General features: G+C 38.3%; 1 protein-coding gene across 1 annotated transcript in view; it reads left to right on the top strand.

Moving 5' to 3' along the window:
• RFX6 (regulatory factor X6) overlaps window positions 1–21,087 on the top strand; it is a gene marked incomplete at both ends in the record, with an annotated part of 57,959 nt that extends 36,872 nt beyond the window's left edge. Inside the window, 12 exons of the mRNA XM_080806674.1 lie at window positions 2,533–2,610; window positions 2,713–2,826; window positions 4,577–4,626; window positions 6,862–7,021; window positions 8,114–8,258; window positions 9,679–9,788; window positions 10,759–10,876; window positions 12,872–12,994; window positions 13,666–13,872; window positions 15,038–15,550; window positions 16,398–16,610; window positions 20,912–21,087. Of these exons, the coding sequence (XP_080662800.1) occupies window positions 2,533–2,610; window positions 2,713–2,826; window positions 4,577–4,626; window positions 6,862–7,021; window positions 8,114–8,258; window positions 9,679–9,788; window positions 10,759–10,876; window positions 12,872–12,994; window positions 13,666–13,872; window positions 15,038–15,550; window positions 16,398–16,610; window positions 20,912–21,087 (2,007 nt within the window). The remainder of the gene's footprint in view (window positions 1–2,532; window positions 2,611–2,712; window positions 2,827–4,576; window positions 4,627–6,861; window positions 7,022–8,113; window positions 8,259–9,678; window positions 9,789–10,758; window positions 10,877–12,871; window positions 12,995–13,665; window positions 13,873–15,037; window positions 15,551–16,397; window positions 16,611–20,911) is intronic.
• Between the last annotated feature and the right edge of the window lie 1,366 nt (window positions 21,088–22,453).

Here is a 22,453-nt window from a genome sequence, read left to right as displayed (position 1 = left end):
AATCTCAAACAGATTCTGCACTGAGTGGGGATCCAGGGATGGGGCCAGTCCTGGGGCTGATCTCACAATCCTGAGGTCATGACCTGAGAAGAATTCAAAAGTCAGACATTTAACTGACTGTGCCACTCAGGTGCCCCTTAAGGAAAACATCTTATATATATGTTAAGTCAGCTCATATTCTTGAAGTACAAAGACAGCACCTCAAGAGGAGTATGAGTAACTAATGTCCAACTGGATTACTTTAGTAGTGGGCTCTCTGTGGAAACTGGCAATAAAATAACATATTGATAAGAAGATCTATTGACAGCTAAGTAGAGATGCACAGTAACTTCCGGGGTTCATGCTGATGACATACTCTTCCTGTTAAGAACAGGCAAAATATTGAAGATAATTCTCACATGCTGATTCCAAGCCAGTCTCCTGAAGTGTGTCCACTTTGTATCATTCTCTCTCATCATGTTTCTCAAGGTTGTCACATCATTTTTTTAACCTTATAGATATTATGTGATATTATGACTTCAGTAAATGCTAACATATGGCAGTCTGTGGGGAAACCTGTGGAAATCAGTGACGTTCCAGGGAACATGGTTCTTTGGGGAGGGTATTGTTGGGTCCTCCGTGTGGAGAGAATTGCTTACATGCAAACATATCATGAAGATGTTTGCTGTGTAAATATTCCTGGTGAGACAGATGGGGAAGGGGAGAGGAGCAAAGAAAAAAGAGAAGTGAGGACATCTTCCAGTAATTTCTTTCAGTTTCTCTGCTAGTCTCCAAGGAATTCCTTCCTGTCAACTTAAAAAACTGGTAGATCATTTCTCACTCAAGTATCAGGATGCTTAAATAACCCCTGGTTTCTAAGGACATTCCCAGTGGTCCTCATCATGAGCACCAGGGACTAACACTTCTCTTTGTCCCTTGAAGACAGCTGGACCCTGCTTTTTACCCTCTTAGCCAGTAGCCAAGTTCCCCAGGTAACTTGTCAGTTTCTAGCAAGAGGGGTGGGACTGAAGCGAAGCACTTTATGCCCCTGCTTTCTTGAAGCAGAAAGGATGGGATTTCCCAGGGAGAAGTTGATCCCAGTGAGGTGGGGGTTTGGCTGAAGCCGAGGGGCCACTTTCTGCCTCATCGTGGTGTCACTCGAGGCAGTTGTCACCCCCCTGCCCAACCACATACCCACTAACTTCTCTCGAGACAAACCTCTATCTTTCAGACTGTCTATATCCTTACTTTTAAACATGAGTCTTGGCAACCTATATAAAAATGTAATATCATTGCCCAAAGTATAGAGCTTGTCTCAGTTGCATCAATGGTGACATATTCTGCTAGAGGCGTCCTGTAGTCAGCATACCTCCTTGCAGAGAGATTAACAATTTGCACATCACTGTGATAGAGCCTTGAGCTACACCACAGAGATGTGTGCTGTCACTAGGCTGTAGGGATAAAGGCTGGAGAGCGGGTTAGAGTAAGACACTGCCGTCACCATCACCGTCACCATGTTGGGATAAAAATAGCTCCAGCAGTCAATCTCTCAACATGTGTTATGGATTATTCCAACCACCTTGCTTGTGTGAATTTGTTTAGTCCTCATAACAGCCCTATTAGAAATTTACTGTTATTATCATCTCCGTTTTCCAGATGAGGAATTTAGAACACGCAAATGTTACATGGCTCGCTTGACATCCTATAGCTTGTGAGTGAGAGATCAGAGCTGGTATTCAAACCCAGGTAGTCTGTGGGCTCACCTCTAAGCTTAGCTCTCTTTGTTGAAGTATTATTTAGTAATAAACCATTGTGGATTTTAGAATATATTTACAACTTTTAGCTATGCTATCCAAATGTCTGTGGTAACATGGAAACAGAGACTCTTCCTAATAGACACTCACCATTCAGATCTTTCTCGGGTACATTTTCAAGTCATTTGCTCTTACTAATTTCAGATAATATTTAGTAAGATCTTACTGTGTACCAGGCACTGCTCTATGTTCACCATATCTTATTGAATCTGGGTAATATATTATTTGCCCCATTTAAGACAAAAAGCTTAGAGTTCAGAGAGCATCCTGTGCACAGTAGGGCGAGGGAACTGGGCACTCAATTTTAGCTGACCCCACCACCCACACTGGAAACCACTAGGCCACACTGCCCAAGAACCCACTTATTACAACTGTATGAAGAGGTGATATATTTCACAATTTTATGTTTATTCCTGCAACCAAAGATAATCTTATTAGGTAGAAAAACACAAGGTTGCTTTGGCTCACAGCTCCCTGCACAGTCACCTTTATCATTGTTCACATGACGCTATGCTCTAAGTGTTGGTTTGCTTGCCTTTCTCCCTTCACAAGGCTGTAAGCTCCTGGAAATAAGAACTGTGCCTTTGGTTTTGATTCCCCGACATTGAGCACAATGCCTGGTACGTAACAGGAGCTTAAGAAATGCATGCTGAATAAATGAATGAACCAATGAATGCGTAAACAAATGAAGGCGGGGTTGAAAGGACTCTTTGGTTAAGCATTGTCTTCCTTGAAATAGGTTGATACCCTCATAATGATGTATAAAACTCACTGCCAGTGCATCCTGGACAATGCAATTAATGGAAACTTTGAAGAGGTAAGGGTGACAAAGAATGCTTCGCTGATCATATTGTCCTGTTCTTTATGAGTTCACATTAAGAAAGAATTTTAATGTATATACTTTTTGCTTTATAACTAGATCCAGCATTTCTTATTACACTTTTGGCAAGGAATGCCTGATCATCTTCTTCCCCTGCTTGAAAACCCTGTTATCATTGACATTTTCTGTGTTTGTGACTCAATTCTTTATAAGGTAAGCTCTTTGGGGTGTCTTAAACACAAACAGTGTATTGTTTTAATGAGCATTGTGTCTACATTTTTCCATTTTATTTTCAATAAATTTTGTTATTTCTGGCTGGAGATAAAATATTTTTTTTCTGATGAGAAAGCATTATTTAATAGGTATATATTTTAATGTACACTTACATGAAAACAGAATTTCTGTTTACATTTAAGAATGATTCTGGGAACCTGGGTGGCTCAGTGGGTTAAAGCCTCTGCTTTCGGCTCAGGTCATGATCCCAGGGTCCTGGGATCGAGTCCCGCAGGATCGGGAAGGGAGGGAGGCAGGCAGAGGGAGAGGAGGAAGCAGGCTCCTCTCCTGCTTCCTCCTCTCCCTCTGCCTGCCTCTCTGCCTACTTGTGATCTCTGTCAAATAAATAAATAAAATCTTAAGAAAAAAAGAATGATTCGAAATGTCCCCTGCTTGCTAATAATACATGAAAACTTAGTTAATTTTTAATAACTGTTTAAGGTGTTCTCAGAATGAATAGCATAATGGCTTTTTCACTATTGGTGTTCTGGGGGAAAAGCAGATTGAAGCACACTTGTGGGATTAACACCCTAAAAATACTGGAAATCTCTAGCTTTAATGTATTAGCATTGATTTCTGTTCTCAGACCAAATAAAAGTCTGAAGAAGGGTCATGAAGACATCATGAAGAGAGATGAGCTGGTTGGCCTTCTAGCCAAACATTTATCTGGGAAGATGGAGACACTAATTCCCTGGCAGTGTGTCCCCTAGTTAGAGCAACAATAAGGTCCAAGCTGAGGGAGAAAACTTCATTTCAACCTGGGTAAAGTTGTTTGGACTGTCATTCAGTACCTCTAAGAACTCTCCTTAAAGCATATTCTTTATTATTTTCTTTTCCAAATGGTCTGGTTTTTTTTTTCATCCAACACTAAAGTCCTAAGTTTAAGGACCTTTAAATGCACTAAGTTTCCCTCCTCATGGGGTTCCTAGGGAGGCACTGTAGAACGAGTTTCTGTAGTACCTTCATTCCATCTCTAAGGAGGGGTCAGCTTTTAGACTGTAAAACAGCACATGATTACCAAGGTCAGTTCATTGGTAACTAACTTACTGGGCATATACATTACTGTCTCATACACATGGAATACATGTGCCATTTGCTGGTAGGACACACAGGCCTTTGTAGATTAGTGTCTACCCAAATTTTAAAATACGTTTTCCTCTAGACCTCTTGGTCCTCTTTGTCAGGCTGGACCACTCAGTTTATCAGCCAGCTCTGCGGATCTACATTGCCCATATCCTGTTTGGTCCCCATTTCCTTATTCTAATTTTTCCTGAGCTGGGATCAGTCATCTCTATCTAATTTCTTCTTTCTACTAGTTCTCATTCAGGTCTTATTCATCTCCTCCATGTTTAGGTCTTAGTCTAGCCCTTTTCTTCAGTATTCTTTCTGTTCTGATAATTAACTCTCTGGACCCAGTATAGCAGTGTTACTTGCTTAACCTAATATTGTAATGTTTCTAGATCCCCACCCTGCCTTTCTCTCTCTCTCTCTCTCTCTCTCACACACACACACACACACACCTCACACACACACACACAAGTTCATTTCAGAGATAAAAATATAACTTCCAGAAATGAGTTAATATATCATTTTCTAGAAAGCTAGGAATACAAAGTAATAGACAAAGAAGTGTCTTTCTATGAAAATACTAAGTAAGGATTTATGTTAACTCTCTCTTGTTGTGATTAAGGTTCTTACAGATGTTCTCATTCCTGCAACAATGCAAGAAATGCCTGAAAGGTATGTTCAGTCAATAAAACATGGTAATTTCTTAGTGTAGGGTTTAACCCTATCCATCATATTAAAGGAAAACATTAAGTAGAAATTCATTTGTCTATCAAGATTACTTGCCTGTTCCTGTCCCTTTGTAGTAGCTAGGAGATGTGCCTCAGTCCTTATATTGAAACCTCAATGAACAAAATTGATGGAACCATCCTGAAATCCTTTTAACAGAGTGATACTCAAGTGAAAAATAAATATTTAGGTGTCATTGACCTTGAAATGGTGAGAAAGTTCTTCAGTGGAAACTGGCTAGAGGAATGTAAGTGGGGATAACTGGTGGAAAATAACCACAATGATAAAAATTAAAGAACTATTTTATCTTTATTATTAACTTTGGTCTTAATTGAAAAATCATAAGGTAGCATAACAGAACTACTACCTTCTTTTAATGAAGATGTGTCTTCATGTGCCTTTTGATCCCTTTCACGCATTTTGCCCCCATCCCTGGAGACCCCCGTCCTCTCTGACACCTGATGACAGACGGTAACTAGACTATTGTGGTGACCAGTTCACATGTATACAAATGTCAAATCACTATCTTGTACACATGAAACTAACATAATGTTGTCAATTACACATTCAATAAAAACATCTCAAATTGAAATGACACCTGAAGATTTTTCTTCTATGTCACAGGGGTTAGGTGACATAGAGCCACCCAGGTGGCTCAGACAGTTAAGCGTCTGCCTTCTGTTCAGGTCATGCTCTCAGGGTCCTGGGATCGAGTCCTGCATTGGACTCCCTGCTCCAACTCTGCCCTGCTCGTGTTCAGTCTCTCTCTCTCTCAAATAAATATATAAAATCTTAAAAAAAAAAAACAAAACCAAACACTTCTACGTCACAGCAGAATGGCTGCACTTAATGGCAGACATCCGGCCATGCAACTGATCTAATAAATAATAGCTGGCGTTTATTAAACATGTCATGGGCTTGAGACTACATAAATTATTTCACTTAACTCCTCCAACCACCTGAAAATGACTATTTATGTATTTATCTCTTAAGTATGCAACTGGTTCTTTGTAGAAAATGAAAAACATACACAAATGCATTTAAAAAGCTCTCATAATCTCTCCACATTCTTAATGTGTTAGGTTATTATTTCGTAGACTTTTTTCTAAGAGTATCTGTAAATAGACACATTTTTTAAAAAAGGAACCATGGTATACATACTAGTGTGGTATACTGTGAAAATCTTTCACATCAAATACAGATCAGCATTATCTTTTTAAATGGTTGCATATATTCCTAGCACCTGAAAAAGGCTATACTTTAACCTATTCCTTATCATTGAACAATTGGATTTTTTTTAAAACACAACTTGTCAGACTATTCCCCAGTAGCTATTATGACCCCATATTCACAAATGAGGAAACTGGTAGCAGAAGGAATTAATTTATTTGCCCAGAATCAATGTATTTGTAAGAAGGAGAGCCACGATTTTAATTGAGGGCTCTTGAACTCCACTTCTGTTCTTTTTCCTGTATGATGTTACTGCTGACCAGTATATGTGCCATCCCAAATGTAAATTTAGATCTCTTTTATTGGGATATAGTGTGTAGATGGTTACTGGTTTTTAAATTTTTGTGTTTTTATACAAATGTTTGTGTATATGCACAACCAACATTTGCAATTTTCTAAATAGGGTCCTATAGTAGATTTTCAATGATGTATCTCACAGTTATACTTGGACTATCAGAATAGGTTACTAGAAACTAATAGTAAATATCTGAAATGGCACTATGATCCCTCTGTGATGTCTCTCAGGAAGCTGTTAAAATCAAGATGCATACTTGTATTTCCCCAGAAATATTTTATAGAAAATGACTGAACCGTGAGCTAATGTTGATAAGGTATTATTTATTGATCACCCCCTGCATACAAGATTTGACCAGAGAAATATCCATGAATTATTTTATAAAATCCTCATAACAATCATGTGACAAAAATACTAATCTTATTCCTATTTAATAGATGAAACCAGAGCTTGAGGAGACTGACCGTTTTGACCAAGGAGATAATGGCAGACCTAGGCTTAATCTATCCGAGTTCAAAGTCATGTTCTTGAAATCATAGAATAACAGTATACCTCCATTAAACTACATTTATGTAATGCACTTTGAACAATTTAGCATTTAATACATAGGCTTTTTTTTTTTTGGTGTGTGTGTGTGTGTGTGTGTGTGTGTGTAGCTTATTAGCAGATATAAGGAATTTTGCTAAAAATTGGGAACAGTGGGTTGTTTCATCCTTGGAAAACTTGCCAGAAGCTCTAACCGATAAGAAGATACCTATTGTGCGAAGATTTGTATCGTCCCTGAAACGACAAACATCTTTCTTACACCTTGCTCAGGTATGCTGGTATTTGAGTCACCAAATTTAAAAAAATGAATTATCTGATAGTAGAGTAAGAAATTTTCAGAGATTGGAGATCAAATAGGCAACAGTTAAATGCAATATGAGACACCAGAGTGTATGCTAGAACAGAAAAAGGACATTAGTGGAAAAATGGTTGGAAATTTGAATTACTACCAGTGTTGTAGCAATGTTAATTTCCTGATTTGGGCAATAAACAATGCTTAGGTAAGAGGATAATATTAGAAGAAGCTGAATAGGGGGTATATGGAAGTATTCTGCACTATCTTTGCAGCTTTTTTATAAATTTAATATTATTTCAGAATAAAAAATAAAAAAGACACAAAACTTCTGAATGCAGTATAAAATGAACAACTTTTATTTGCTACATGAATCCAGTTAATAAAAATTAAGGTTGTGGGGACTGCATCCATGTGATATTTGATATTGTGAAATCCACAAACAACACATGTTAGGCTACCAACTAATTTGGGTCTCTTAAATAGGGAGAAAAAGTAATTCTTAAATTACTGTTTGTATATTGTTAAAATGTATTTCCCCTCCCCCCAGATAATTGTTTGCTTTGTGAAAGTTTCTAGTCCCCTAAATTTTAAAAGACCTGGTTGTGATAGTTCCAGATAAAAAATGTAACCCTGTAAAATCCTTATTATGTGACCATGGATTAAAAAATTCATTTTCTAGGGGCACCTGGGTGGCTCAGTGGGTTAAAGCCTCTGCCTTCAGCTCAGGTTATGATCCCAGGGTCCTGGGATCGAGCCCTGCATTGTGCTTTCTGCTCAGCAGGGAGCCTGCTTCCTCCTCTCTCTCTGCCTGCCTGTCTGCCTACTTGTGATCTCTGTCTTTCAAATAAATAAATAAAATCTTATAAAAAATAATTTTCTACTTTCAAAAATAGTTTTCAAAGCTTTAACAGAGATGATCACAAGTCTCAGCTATTGTTTTTCGTTTTAAAATAAGAAAACATTCATGATACTCTTCCCTCAAGGAACTATTTCTCCAGTAGCCAAAACTTTCCTTTAGATAGACCATCAATAATATGATTTAGTGTCTTTATACTTTCTTCACACAGATTGCCAGACCAGCTCTCTTTGACCAGCATGTCGTGAATTCCATGGTATCTGATATTGAAAAGGTTGATTTGAATAGTATTGGATCACAGGCCCTTCTCACCATTTCTGGCAGCACAGACACTGAATCTGATATCTACACGGAGCGTAAGTTTTCCCTCTGTTTAGAGCTGGGTCTCCCAACCTTGGTTCTGCTGACATATTGGGCTGGATAACTCTTTGATGGAGGTGGGAGTGGGAGTCCCCTTAGACCAAAAAATAACTGTTTGAGAAACCTTGTTTTTTAGAAAATTTTTTAATTAAAATAAATTGTCGTCTACTTGAAAACAGTTGTAGATACAGATTGTGGAGAGCCTGGAAAATATAGAAAATATTAAGAGGAAAATAAAAGCCTCTCATAATCTCATTGCCTAGAAATAACCTGGAAATAGTGGAAATGTTTTTGAGTGTTGTGAGTTTTCTTCCAGTTTTTTTGTTTGTTTGTTTACATTTTTTTAAGATTTTATTTATTTTTCAGAGACAGAGAATAAGCACAAGCAGGGGGAGCGGCAGGCAGAGGGAGAAGCAGACTCCACACTGAGCAGGGAGACTAATGCGGGGCTTGATCCCAGAACTCTGGGATCATGACTTGAGCCAAAGGCAGACGCTTAACCCACTGAGCAACCCAGGCATCCTGGTTTTCTTTCAGTTCTACGTTACATGCATACACACTTCCCTGTGTTTTACACTCTTAGCCTCATATGGTATATGATGCATATCAAAATGATATCTCAACATAATGCTGTTTTTCAAAGCAGAAATTCCCTGCCCAGTTTTGGACAATCTGACAAAATTTACAAAGGCAATATGTGTGACTAGACAATTAGGCTCTCTCTCCCAGGGATGGCAAACCACTCCTTTCCCGCCCTCTCTCTCTGAAAAGACATGTGCAGCCTCCGATAGGCTGTTGCACAAATGATGGGCTGCTCTCTGGGGTGGTCCAACTTCAGCTTTGTTTTCTGTTTCCTAGCAAAAATTATATTACCCTTTGGGATTCAGTAAGCTTCAAATTCTTTAATAAATGATAGTCCTAAATGGCCCCTTTAACTTTTACAAGATAAAAGATTCTTCATGTAAGCGGCTCAGTTTTGCACTGCAAAATTTAATTTTCGCTAAAGGTAAAGGATAGGTCAGAAAGCAGGAGATCAACTAATTTAGCTTAGCTCATTCATCGGTTTTCAATGAATCTGTTGCATTTAATGAAATCTTTGGATTCAGAATCAAGGATCAGCTATAAATGACAACTTACTCTTCCCTAGTATATACATACTTATATAATACACAAGTTTTTATTTCAATTTGTACCAAGAGACCTAAAATTATTATTCAAATTTTGAAGAGTAAATAGCTAAGGATGTTTTTTTTACTTATTCTCAGGATATGAAATAATTCTTTTAACATATTTAATTTCATCTGTCTTTTCCTTTTATGCTATAGAATTCTTAATGATTTCTAGCTTCAGGTTTTCTCTTGGATTCAAAATAGAATAATATTGTGTTGTGGTTTTTTTTTTTTTTTAATATGGTAGATGACTCTATCACAGTGTTCCAAGAACTGAAAGATCTTCTTAAGAAGAATGCCACTGTGGAGGCTTTTATTGAATGGTTGGATACTGTGGTAGAGCAGAGAGTTATTAAGGTATATTTCAATGACAGATTCACAAAATAGAATTTTTAATAGTAAATTCTAAACTGACTGTAATTTCTTGCATGATGGGGGAGGGGTGATTGTGTGTAGAAATGCTTTGAATAGCATTTGAAGACTTGCAAATAAGGTAGCTCAAATATCAAAATTAGGAACAGGCCAGATTTGAGAGTGTCAGGCATAGATTCAGTTCTGTTTACCATTTCTTGACAAAGGACTACAAGGCACTATGCCTTCCCTGTCAGTCCATAAAATTACAGCAGAGTAACATCAATAGTGAAAGACAAAAACTGGGAAGATTTGGCCCTTTTCTAAAAAGTAAATTTTCATAAATGCTGACAGAAAGTGTGGTTTTAAGTGTTTCCATTTTTAAATTCTGGGAGCGCAGTATTTTGTGTTTTCTATGTTTTCTCAACTCTTTCTGAGAACGTGCAAGTCATCCATCATGAAGCAAGGCAACAAGAGCAAATAGATCCATCACGAGTTGGTGTTAGCCATTCCCTATCAAGGAAACTAGTTGTAGAGTAGGGACTTTTTTTTTTTTTCTCTCCTGGAAGAAAACAGATTATCATTCAGGAGCAGAGAAGTTAGAGTTAATCATTCACAGGAATATATAACCCTTCTTTGACACTTCACCTTCTGTTCTTTTTTGAAGTTCTGTCAAAGGAAAATGATTCAAAATATTTTTTATTCACAAAAATAACTTGTGAATTATTTTATTTTGTTGTCCAATTCTGTTTGGCAACAAAACCATACGGAATAAAGATCTATTAGCCTTAAAAATGACAACAAAGGCAGATAAACATTAAAACCCTGGACAGATCATTATATCTGATAAAATAAATTGCATGTCCTGCCATCTGTCCATTTGTCAGACAGCTTCTCAACTTCTTGATTTTACGTAGGATGCATATAGTAACGAGATGGCAGATTTTACAGTTTTGTTTTGTTCCTTTACTTGTAGACCAGCAAACAAAATGGAAGATCATTAAAGAAGAGGGCTCAAGACTTCCTGCTTAAGTGGAGCTTTTTTGGTGCTCGAGTAATGCATAACCTCACCTTGAACAATGCATCCAGTTTTGGTATCTCATGTGCTTTATAAAGCTCTTCCTCCCTGACTACATCATTCACTCTCCCGTCACAGTTCCTGTTGGTTTTTAAACATGGGCACTGTCACTTCTCAGATCTGATTATCGAGCCAATAGACAATGGTAGTAACGACCCTGGCTGGAGTAAGACCACGGGCAGTTTAATCCTAACACTGCTTCTCTCTGGCTTGGTTTTAACCCAAGTTGCCTCTGCTCACTGTAAAGGGGAATGAATATTTATAGCAGCATTACCAACAAGAGCCAAACTATGGAAAGAGGCTGAATGTCTATTGATTGAAGCATAGATGGAGAAGACGTGGTCTATATACAATGGAATATTGCTCAGCCATAAAAGAGAATGAAATTTTGCTATTTGCTATGATGTGGATGGAGCTAGAGTGTATTATGCTAAGTGAAATGTCAGTCAGAGAAAGACAAATATCATGATTTCACTCATATGTGGAATTTAAGAACTAAAACAGGTGAACATAGGGGAAAGAAGAGAAAAAAAGAGAGAGAGTGAAGCAAACCATAAGAGACTCTTAACTATGGAGTGTTCTTAACTATAAAGCAACTGAGGGTTGCTGGAGGGAGTGAGGTGGGTGATGATGGGCCAAGTGGGGGATGGGTACTAAGGAGGGCACTAGTTGTGTTGAATATTAGGTGTTATATGTAAGTGATGAATCACTAAACTCTACTCTGAAAACCAATATTACACTGTATCCTAACTAACTAGATTTTAAATAAGAACTTGAAGCCCTTAAAAAAAGAGAGGATGAATATTCCTCTTATTGGGCTGTATGGGCATTTTAGTGAGATGAGATTCATGAAAAAAGCAGAGTCTAGTACCTGTTTAACACTTAATGAATAGCAGCTATTATCATTACATTCCATCAGTACCTTTTTGTTGTTAAGCAAACAAGTAAACAATAATTAGTACATTATTTTCCAAAGACACTACTCATTACAGTATGGCAAATTTTTCATCTTTTCCAGGAACCCCATAGGTGCACTCCAAGAATCAAAGAGCAGCTGAGAAGACATGCTCTCATATGTTTCTGAAACATCTTTCCTGATCAATTTGACTTACGAAAAAAATTGAGTCAAGTTAGCTTTTACAAAAATTGAAAACCTTCATTTTCCTAAAATTTCTGGGACTCTTAGTTTTGCAGCCATAATGCTAGCTCGTGGACAGCACTTCTGCATTTAGTAGCTGCTTTTCGAGAAATCTTCATATTATAAATGGTTTATAGATAACTAGGTTGTTTTTATTTAATTTTCAGTGGAATTAGATAAAATCAGTGAACTTGCACTGAGGGATGAACAAAATGTCTTGAGCCTTTTATTTGAAATCTCTTGCTTATATGTAAGGTTTCTTAAAATATACAACATTGAAGCCTGACTTTATGATGAAACCAGCCTTTTGCTGGGAAGCCTGTGGAATAGTTCAAAGAAGTTTAAGGTTTTCCAGGACAACTTCCAAATGAAAATGACTCTTTTGCTTTTGTCCAAACCAAGGAGAACTTTGTTTCAGGCTAGAAAGACATCTTACTTGATACTTTTTTCAGACCCTGGTGGTCATTGTCTAATTATTTAGTACAAAGTAAACAGAAATAGAGCAAAGTAGAGCTCATTCTCCCCAGGCTAAAGCTTATCACACTCCAGTGTGTGCCCTCTTAAAGCATAAAGCATGTCTCACTTTCATCCGTATTTTCCTTTGATGTAATTAGTGGCCAAAGAGCTGGCAGGACAGTACACACAGTAAGCTGGGCAGGCAGTACACAGAAAGATTAGAGACTCAGGTTAAGCATGTTGGTCTTAGCAGGTCATTTAAAGTCCAACAAGTATTTGTTGATTTCAGTTGCTCCTTGTAAAGTGTTGTGAGATGGTCACAAAGATAACTCGACCTCTCTCTCTCTCTCTCTCTTTCCTTCTCCTTCTCTCCCTCCTTTCATCATTGCCCTCTCCCCATTCCCATCCACAAACAAGGTTCTTTCCATTTGATCCGAATGCTTCTTGATGAATACATTCTCCTTGCCATGGAGACCCAGTTCAATAATGACAAAGAGCAGGAGTTACAGAATTTACTGGACAAGTATATGAAGAATTCAGGTAATTTAAAATGTATATCTTGCTTTGCATATTTCTTTCTTTAAACCTAAATTCAAGAGTTTGTAAGTATATGTGTTGTGGGTCTGTAAACATCTCAGAGGTTTCTTTTCCCAAGCATGTCACAACTAACACAGGATGGTAACACTAATTGAAACACTATTTTTTTCTCTCCACTATTTACACATAGAGTAGTCAAGGGATTTTACTGGAAGTTCTGGAGGATAGAAAATGGATGTTCTTGTGAGAATTTAAATGAAGGTGGTGAGGTGATTATAATAAAAAATAACCGTAATTCCAGACAACACCTGTGGTATACCACCTTATAAATGGCATAGATATAAGTTCTATAGGAATTCGGTGAAGGAAGAGAACATATCTATTTGGGATGTGATGACTTGCATTATGAAGACTGTCCACTCCAGAGTGGATTCCTTAGTGCCCCCTCAGAACCTACCTCACACTCACAAAGGTACAGATTACAATGACCACAAAACCCCAGCACCACTGCCACGACCCAAGATCTGCCAGCCTTGGTTCCCATGGAAGATATCCTCTGGAGTTTCCAGATTTATGACACAACCCTAAAACCTTTTCAGTTCCCTTTTCTTGGGCTCCTTTATTAGGAATATGGGAATGATGTTAGATTTTCCATTAAAAAAAAATCTTTCCAGATGCAAGTAAAGCTGCCTTCACTGCTTCTCCAAGTTCATGCTTTCTGGCCAACCGGAATAAAGGGAGTACTGTTTCCAGTGACACCGTGAAGAATGAAAGCCATGTGGAAACAGCCTATCTTCCTCTGTCAACCAGCCATCCTGGAGGCTTACCCTCTGCTCTGCCCCCATTCCCTGCTGGGACTACAGACACCATGCCACTCCCAGGTACACTGTGGGACACTCAAGCTGCACGCCATCTCTCATGAGGCCGTTCCTTTGTTTTCTTCAAACTTGGTAACATCCAGCCATTCCAAGGATTTAAAAAGGCTTGTCTTAACTTTTCTTAAAGCTTTATATTTTTGTGACTTTTTCAGCATTTGTCATTCACACTTTTATCAATACCATTATGAACATAGATACCACACTGTGACGTGCTCACTTAGTTATGCTGGAAATACAAATAATTAGTTATTTCCTTTAGTAGAAGAAAAAATTAGATTTGTTAAATATAAAATCTTGAAGATGCTTTAAAAGTCAATAAAATGGTCTTTCTATTTATTTTTGAGTTTACGTCTCCTCCACTAAAAAGTAGAAATGGTTATTTTAGGATAACCATTACAATAATTTTCCTCTTTGGTCTAGAGCTCCCTTTGTGTACATCTGAATGCTTAGTGGCTTGGCTTGAACTCATTACTAGATACTATTTTAAGTCCGTTTCTTGCCTTACGTCTTTTCTGAAATTCATTGAACTTCATTGGACACACAGAATTTTAAACCTGGAAGGGCCTTTTAGTTCAGGGACCTAATCCCACCAGTGGAAAATCAGACACCCAGGGAGTAGGTGGCATTCATAACTCATTGTTCATCAGTAGTGTTTGCATGATGTTTTGAATCGTCTGCTTTGAAGCTGTGGTTGTTTTGACATTACTGCCTTTTCCTTTTACCCTAAAAATCAACCATTTAGCATTCAGTTTGGTTTTTAATTATGAAGAAATGTGAAGAGCAGAGCCCTTGACCTTCCCAAGCTTGAGCTGTAACTATCTTCGTACCCATGGAAGCATGAAGCCATCCTGGACTTTTTTCTACAGTTACTAATACTAAACGTCTTCATGTTGTGAAATATACATATATTGCAATGGTGTTATTTGTTTATTTATTTATTGCGATGGTATCTTTTATCTTATTTTTTTTCAGTGTTCCAAAATTCATTGTTTATGATGGTCTTTTAAACCCAGGTTTTTAGTGTTCTCCAGTTCTGTTATTTTTAGAGAGTGGGAATGAACCAAATTGGAAAAAAAATATATTAATACATCTTGTAGATAATTTTTAAAGATGTGTGCTCATTTATTTTAATATGCCACTGGTGAATGCTTTGTGAATTTGTTTCCAGGTCAAATGGAGCTTTCCCAGAGTACTGGTCATCTGATGACACCGCCCATTTCTCCAGCTATGGCAAGCCGAGGAAGCGTCATTAACCAGGGGCCAATGGCGGGGAGACCTCCAAGTGTGGGCCCTGTCCTGTCAGCCCCATCACACTGCTCAACATTTCCGGAGTCCATTTATTCTACCCACCCTCAAGCCAACCATGACTTTTATGGGACCAACTCTAACTATCAGACTGTGTTTAGGGCACAGCCTCACCCCCCATCAGGACTCTACCCTCATCGTCCTGAGCATGGTCGATGCATGGCCTGGAGCGAACAGCAGCTTTCTAGAGACTTCTTCAGTGGCAGCTGTGCTGGGTCTCCATATAATTCTCGGCCACCTTCCAGCTATGGACCATCCTCACACAGCCAAGATACACACAGTATGCAGTTTTTAAACACAGGAAGCTTCAATTTCCTGAGCAACACGGGGGCTGCCAGCTGTCAAGGAACAACATTGCCTCCTAGTTCACCTAACGGTATTGAAATTTTTAAAGAATCTTTCTGGGTTTTGAGATGGCAAGAAGGCAAAAATCAGACATTGAGCTCCACCTCTGCTGAGCAGCATGTCATCCCATGTGAAGTTTCTAAAGCTCATGGAATCTTAGACATGTGGAGCTCATTTCTTCCACATATAAACATGTCCCTAATTCCTGTGGTTTCTTAAAGTTGCCCTTCTAAATGCCATGAATGATGAAAAAGAACTATGTCAAACTATTTGAGATCTCCCTTAATAAGTCCAAGAGAAGAATGGTTTGTCCTTTGAAAATATTTGTAGTGAATAATGTTTCTTCTGGAGAATTAGCAGCAGATCTTACAACGTAGGACCCAAACAGTGCCCCTGTTAATCTGATAAAACACTTAAAAGTTTAGGGAGTTGGAAAGATCTGTAGACTTCCTCAGCCCCCAAAGAGGGCTCCGTGTCCTCCCTCTTAAGTGTAGGCCAGTCCTTCCAGAAACCCAAATCTGTAGATAAAATTGGTATTTGACAAGTATTATAGTCTTTGTGAGAGGTTAGCCATGCTTTCTTTGTTTATAGGAATATCCTGTTAATTTAGAAGAGGAAAATATATGAATGAGGTGTAGTCTTATATCTGAAAATTAACAATAGGATAACTCCTTTGTATTTTTAAAAAGAAAAAACCAGCATAGTGAACCATATCCATATACAAGCACGAATCCAACTCTATAGTAAATGGAGATGTGAATGTCATATTTATACCATGGTATCTTTAGGGCTATACTCTAGTACCTTGTCCCTTTTTTCCTTCCTGGAATATTCTCTGTAGTAAGTGAAGAGTACATTCTTGACGTTTTCTGTTATAGGATACTATGGAAGCAACATAAACTACCCAGAGCCTCATAGACTTGGATCGATGGTGAATCAGCATGTTTCCGTCATCAGCAGTGTTCGCTCACTGCCTCCCTACAGTGACATCCACGATCCACTTAACATTTTAGATGACAGTAATAGAAAGCAGACCAGCTCGTTTTATGCAGACACATCACCTTCAGTTGCCTGTCGAACTCCAGTAGTAGGTAAATTATTTTAGTAGTTCCTGAAAACATTTTTAAAAAGCTGTGAACCTCAGGTATGTAGTTTTACTTTGGAGGGTGACTGTTGAGGTGAACCGGGCCCTCATGTTCCCACGGGTGACCTATCACTTTGGATCTGAAGTCTTATTTTTGTATTAGTAACGGTCTTCCCAGTTCCCAGTATATATGTCACTGCACAACCTAGTGCTAAATCTGTTGTTCTTTCAAAAGCTGACACCTCTTATGTTTGCAAAAAATAAATCTAATCCATCAGATGCAGTTTGAAAGACTTTAAGTTTTACAAGGGCAGGAATGATGTCTTTTTCTCACTCTCTCTTGTTCACTGTTGGACCCAAGGGCAGTGCCAAGAGATGTCTTTGGACCCCATAATCACCAGCAGTACCCTAAAAGCCACTCCAGGTTTAAAACAGTGGTGATTTGTGATAAAGGTTACTGTCATTTTCTCAATTATATGTAAAATGGGATTAGACAGCTCTGTAGAAAATATTGTTATTTTTATTGTTCTGCTACATACAGTTTAAGTAAAAATGAGCAAAACTGTTTGTTTGCCATGAAGTCCCCTAACATCTTCTTGCAACCAGTTTCCTCTCCCTGTGAAAACTCTGTGACATACTAGATGCGTCAGCAGCACCCGCCAAGTGTCTGCCACAGAGTAGGAACTCCATCCATCAGTGCATTGAAGAAAAGGGGTAAAAATACATGGATAGATCTAATTTCCCATAGCACAAGTATAGTTGCATATAAGTATCGAGACAGAGTGTTAATGCTTATATGCAATGGTTGAAATCTTCCAGTGGAATAGATTTCAAGCTAGCATAAGTCAAGAGCATTGACACCCAACTGAAGCATAAGGGAAGATGAGATAAATTCCATCTCTCCCCTCTCAGTGTGCTTTTCCAATAACTCAATAGGAAGCACTTCTTCCTTTTCCGTGACCATCACAGATGCATCCTGAGCAGAGTTTAGCAGCTCATCTCATGCTATCTGCAGATGGTCATTGCTTCTAGGTTACTCTAATGAAGCAGAAAATTCCACTTCAGGAAGTTTCCTCACCATGAGACTAAAATGGACCATGTTGCTATTGTTACTATTAGTTCTGTTTACTCGTAGAGATAGTGGAAGCTTTGCTGGAACATAGCTTGGGTGTAGGATGGATTCTAAGCTTTAGTTGTCAAGAGATGGCTTACAGGTAAATAGCAAAGAGGGCTTCTGAGTGAAAAGAAGGACTAGAGTAAGAGGTAAGGAGTGCAAGGGAAGTTAGGACACACTGTCTGTTTCCTTAGTTATAAAGACTGGTTTTCGGGGACAGAACAGGTAGTTAGAAAAACAAGATAAACAGCAACGAGAAGCCAACAACCATACATGAAGGAAATGTAGTGTCAGAGAGCACGGTGGTCAAATTCTTGAGAATCTACTACTATGTACCAAACTTCATTACAGATGTGAGTTTATAGTGGTGATTGGGATGGAGTTCTTTCTATAAGAAGTTTACATTCTAGTAAGGAGAGATAAGACAATAGATACATAGGCAAATGCATTAAAAAGATAATGATGGAAACTCTGAAGTCAGTTAAGTAGGGTAAAATGGCAAATAGTTATGGAGAAACTGCTTTTGGTAACATAGTTGGGAAAAGAATCCTGAAGCAGAGACATTGGAGTTGAAAGCTGAGTAATGAGGAAGCACTGACATGAAGACCTGATGGTGGAGTTCTAGGCAGAAGAAATAGTAAGTGCATGGTCTCCGAAAGGAGAACAAGGAAAATTCAGTGGGCAGAAAGAAGGCCAGTGTGTTTTGAGCATAGTGAATGAAAACAGTAGAGTAAAATAAATCAGCGGACAGAGACGAGTTCATAGAAAGTGTTGTGAACCAGGGCAGGGAGCTTGGATTCTGTTCTAAGAGTAATGGGAAGTCATCGTAGCATTTGAGAAGAGTGACAGTCTACTGTACACTTCAGCAGCATTATCCTGGCTGCTCCCTGCACAATGAGAGGGTGTGGCAAAGGTGAGGGTCATGAGACCAGTGAAGAGGCTGATCTGTTGGTTCAGGTAGAAGAAGATGGTGGTTTTTTGTTTTTGTTTTTAAAATTTTTTAATTTAAAAAAATTGATTAACATATTGTGTATTATTAGTTTCAGAGGTAGGCTTTAGTGATTCATCAGTTACATGTAACACCCAATGCTCATTACATCACTTAATGCCCACCACCCAGTTACCCCATCACCCCCCCCAACAACCCTCAGTTTGTTTCCTATTGTTAAGAGTCTCTTAATGGTTTATCTCCCTCTCTGACTTAGTCTTATTTTATTTTTCCTTCCTTTCCGCTATGTTCATCTGTTTTGTTTCTTAAATTCCAAAAAGGAGTGAAATCATATGATATTTGTCTTTCTCTGACTGACTTATTTTGCTTAGCCTAATACCCTCTAGTTCCAACCACATTGTTGCAAATGGCAAGATTTCATTATTTTTGATGGTTGAGTAAAATTCTGGTATATATACGTATATACCACATACTGTTTTTTTATATAATTTTTTAGATTTTTTAATAAACATATAATGTATTATTAGCCCCAGGGGTACAGGTCTGTGAATCACCAGGTTTACACACTTCACAGCACTCACCATAGCACATACTATCCCCAGTGTCCATAACCCCACCACTTTCTCCCTCCCCACCCCCCAACATCCCTCAGTTTGTTTTGTGAGATTAAGAATCTCTTATGGTTTGTCTCCCTCCCAATCCCATCTTGTTTCATTTATTCTTTTCATACCCCCCAAACCCCTCACGTTGCTTCTGCACTTCCTCATATCAGGGAGATCATATGATAGTTGTCTTTCTCCGACTGCCTTATTTCGCTAAGCATAATACCCTCTAGTTCCCTCCACGTCACCGCAAATGGCAAGATGTCATTTCTTTTGATGGCTGCATAGTATTCCATTGTGTATATACCACATCTTCTTTATCCATTTATCTGTTGATGGACATCTAGGTTCTTTCCATAGTTTGGCTATTGTGGACATTGCTGCTATAAACATTCGGGTGCACGTGCCCCTTCAGATCACTACGTTTGTATCCTTAGGGTAAATACCCAGTAGTGCAATTGCTAGGTCATGGGTATACCACATATTCTTTATCCATTCATCTGTCAATGGACATCTGGGCTCTTTCCATATTTTGGTTATTGTGGACATTGCTGCTATTAACATTGGGGTGCAGGTGCCCCTTCAAATCACTATGTTTTTATCTTTTGGATAAATACCTAGTAGTGCAATTGCTGGGTCATAGGGTAGCCCTATTTTTAACTTTTTGAGGAACTTCCATTCTGCTTTCCAAAGTAGCTGTACAAGCTTGCATTCCCACCAACAGTGTAAGAAAGATCCTCTTTCTCCACATCCTTGTCAACATTTGTTTTTTCTCAAGTTGTTAATTTTAGCAGTTAATTCTGACTGGTGTGAAGTGGTATCTCATTGTGGTTTTGATTTGTATTTCCCTGATGCCAAGTGATGTTAAGCATTGTTTCATGTGTCTGTTGGCCATTTGTGCCTTTTTTGGAGAAATGTCTGTTCATGTCTTCTGCTCATTTCTTTTTTTAAAAAATATTTTATTTATTTATTTGACAGAGAGAGAGAGATCACAAGTAGGCAGAGAGGCAGGCAGAGAGAGAGGGAGGAAGCAGGCTCCCCGCTGAGCAGAGAGCCTGATTTGGGGCTCAATCCCAGGACCCTGAGACCATGACCTGATCTGAAGGCAGAGGCTTTAACCCACTGAGCCACCCAGGCGCCCCTTTCTGCCCATTTCTTGACTGGATTATCTGGGTGTTGAGTTTGATAAGTTATTTATAGATTTTGGATATTAGCCCTTCATCTTATAAGACATTTACAAATATCTTCTCCCATTCTATAGATTGTCTTTTAGTTTTGTGGACTGTTTCCTTTGCTGTTGAAAAGTTTTTCATCTTGATTAAGTCCCAATAGTTCGTTTTTGCTTTTGTTTCCCTTGTCTTTGGAGACATGTCTAGCAATAAGTTACTGCTTCCAAGGTCACAGAGGTTGCTGCCTCTGTTCTCTGGGATTTTGATGGATTCCTTTCTCACGTTAGGTCTTTCATCAGTTTTGAGTTTATTTTTGTGTATGGTGTGAGAAAGTGGTGAAGATGGTGGTTTGAACAATAGAAGAAGTGTGGATGGAAAGAGGAGGTAGATTTGGGATCTATTTGGGTGATAAGGTTGTCTCTTAATTTAAGTTTGTAGTCAATATTCAATTGCTGATTATATTTTCCCTTACAGCATCCAGCTTGCAAACACCTATTCCTTCCTCCTCATCTCAGTGTATGTATGGAACTTCCAATCAGTATCCAGCTCAAGAGACCCTGGATTCCCATGGAACGAACGGTAGAGAAATGGTGTCCTCTTTACCACCCATCAATACTGTGTTCATGGGAACAGCAGCCGGAGGCACTTAAACCAAGAATGTTGGGTGGGGAATGAAACCAAAAATCTCTACTGCTCAAATATTATTCACTCAGATTGCCATCATGGTAAAGAAAATGGAATATACAGTGACAGGACATTGTTTTTCAAGTCACTGATATAAAACTGTGGAGAACTCCTTAATGAGTGGAGATATTTGCAGACTTTGCCTTGCACACAAATGGTTTGAAATGTGATCTCATAGTTAATTATAGTTTCAAACATTATCATTGGAACCAGTGGGGCTTTGAAGATGCAAACATTTCAGCTATGAAGATTTAATATTTTGCTTCCTAATTTATTGAAAATCTGTACGCTCTTTCATCTTTGGTCTATAAAGGGAAAATATTTAATGCCTTAAAATAAATTTAATTTATTAGGGTCTCAGAATCACTGTTTACTATCCCTTATTTGACCAAAAGTCAAATGTGTATGTTCTACCTCCTATGGAAATGTTTACAGGGTCAAGACTTAATTAAATTCATTCTAGACCAAAGTTGCTTGACTTTCAATCCTGTGCATTAGAGTGATGATTTCTGTTACATAGCAATATGTCAATTCTATGTAACTGAATGGAGATTATAAATTCTTTCCCTCTTTATTTAAGAGAGATAAGAAGAAATGAAAGAAATAAAGTATGAAAGTGTTTTTAAAGGCTTGATCTCTCTCAGAGCTGTTACTGTTTCTGAAGAATGCTTGGGATTTGCTGGCAAAGCTCCTTTGGCTATTAAATTTAAGACTACAGCTGGTCGGTCAAAACATCAGAATTCAAGAACATTTGAGTATCATATCCATGCATATAAATATAAGGAAATTGTGGCAGATTGACTATTTGAACTTCTACAGATTTGGAAGCAGTCTTTCATCAAGTACTTGGCTTAGAAACGGAGAGTGAATGAGTGTTCAGGGATCATTTGAATACAAAGGGAAATTCAGAAGTGAGGAATTCATTCCATATGAGTTAATAGAATTTGATACACCATCTATCTAGCTCTATTTCTTTTTCTTTATTATATGTCTTAGCTGAGAAGTCTGTTGTAAGATCATGGCCTGTAATGGCAAACCTCCATGAACTTCACAGCCTTTTCCTATACTCTCACGACAGGCTGTAGATTATTTGTGTCAGGGACTGGGTTATGCTGTGATCTCTGGATACATTTTTAAAGGATTTGTAAGCCCCAAATACCCATTATACATCATGATGTAATTTGGTGAAGACAAACTGTGGAATTGTTTTCAGCAAGCAATAAACAATGAATTGTGGACTTGCCGGAGTGTTGCTGCCCTTTGCTCAGTAACGTGCTTAGTAGCGTGCTTAGTAGCGTGTAGTTTATGAGCTAATTAATTGAGCAGAAAAAT

Source organism: Martes martes (genome assembly GCF_963455335.1).
Source record: "Martes martes genome assembly, chromosome: 6".
NCBI classification, from domain to species: Eukaryota; Metazoa; Chordata; class Mammalia; order Carnivora; family Mustelidae; genus Martes; species Martes martes.
Note: the sequence above shows the minus strand (reverse complement) of the source record. Positions and strands in the feature narration are given on the sequence as shown.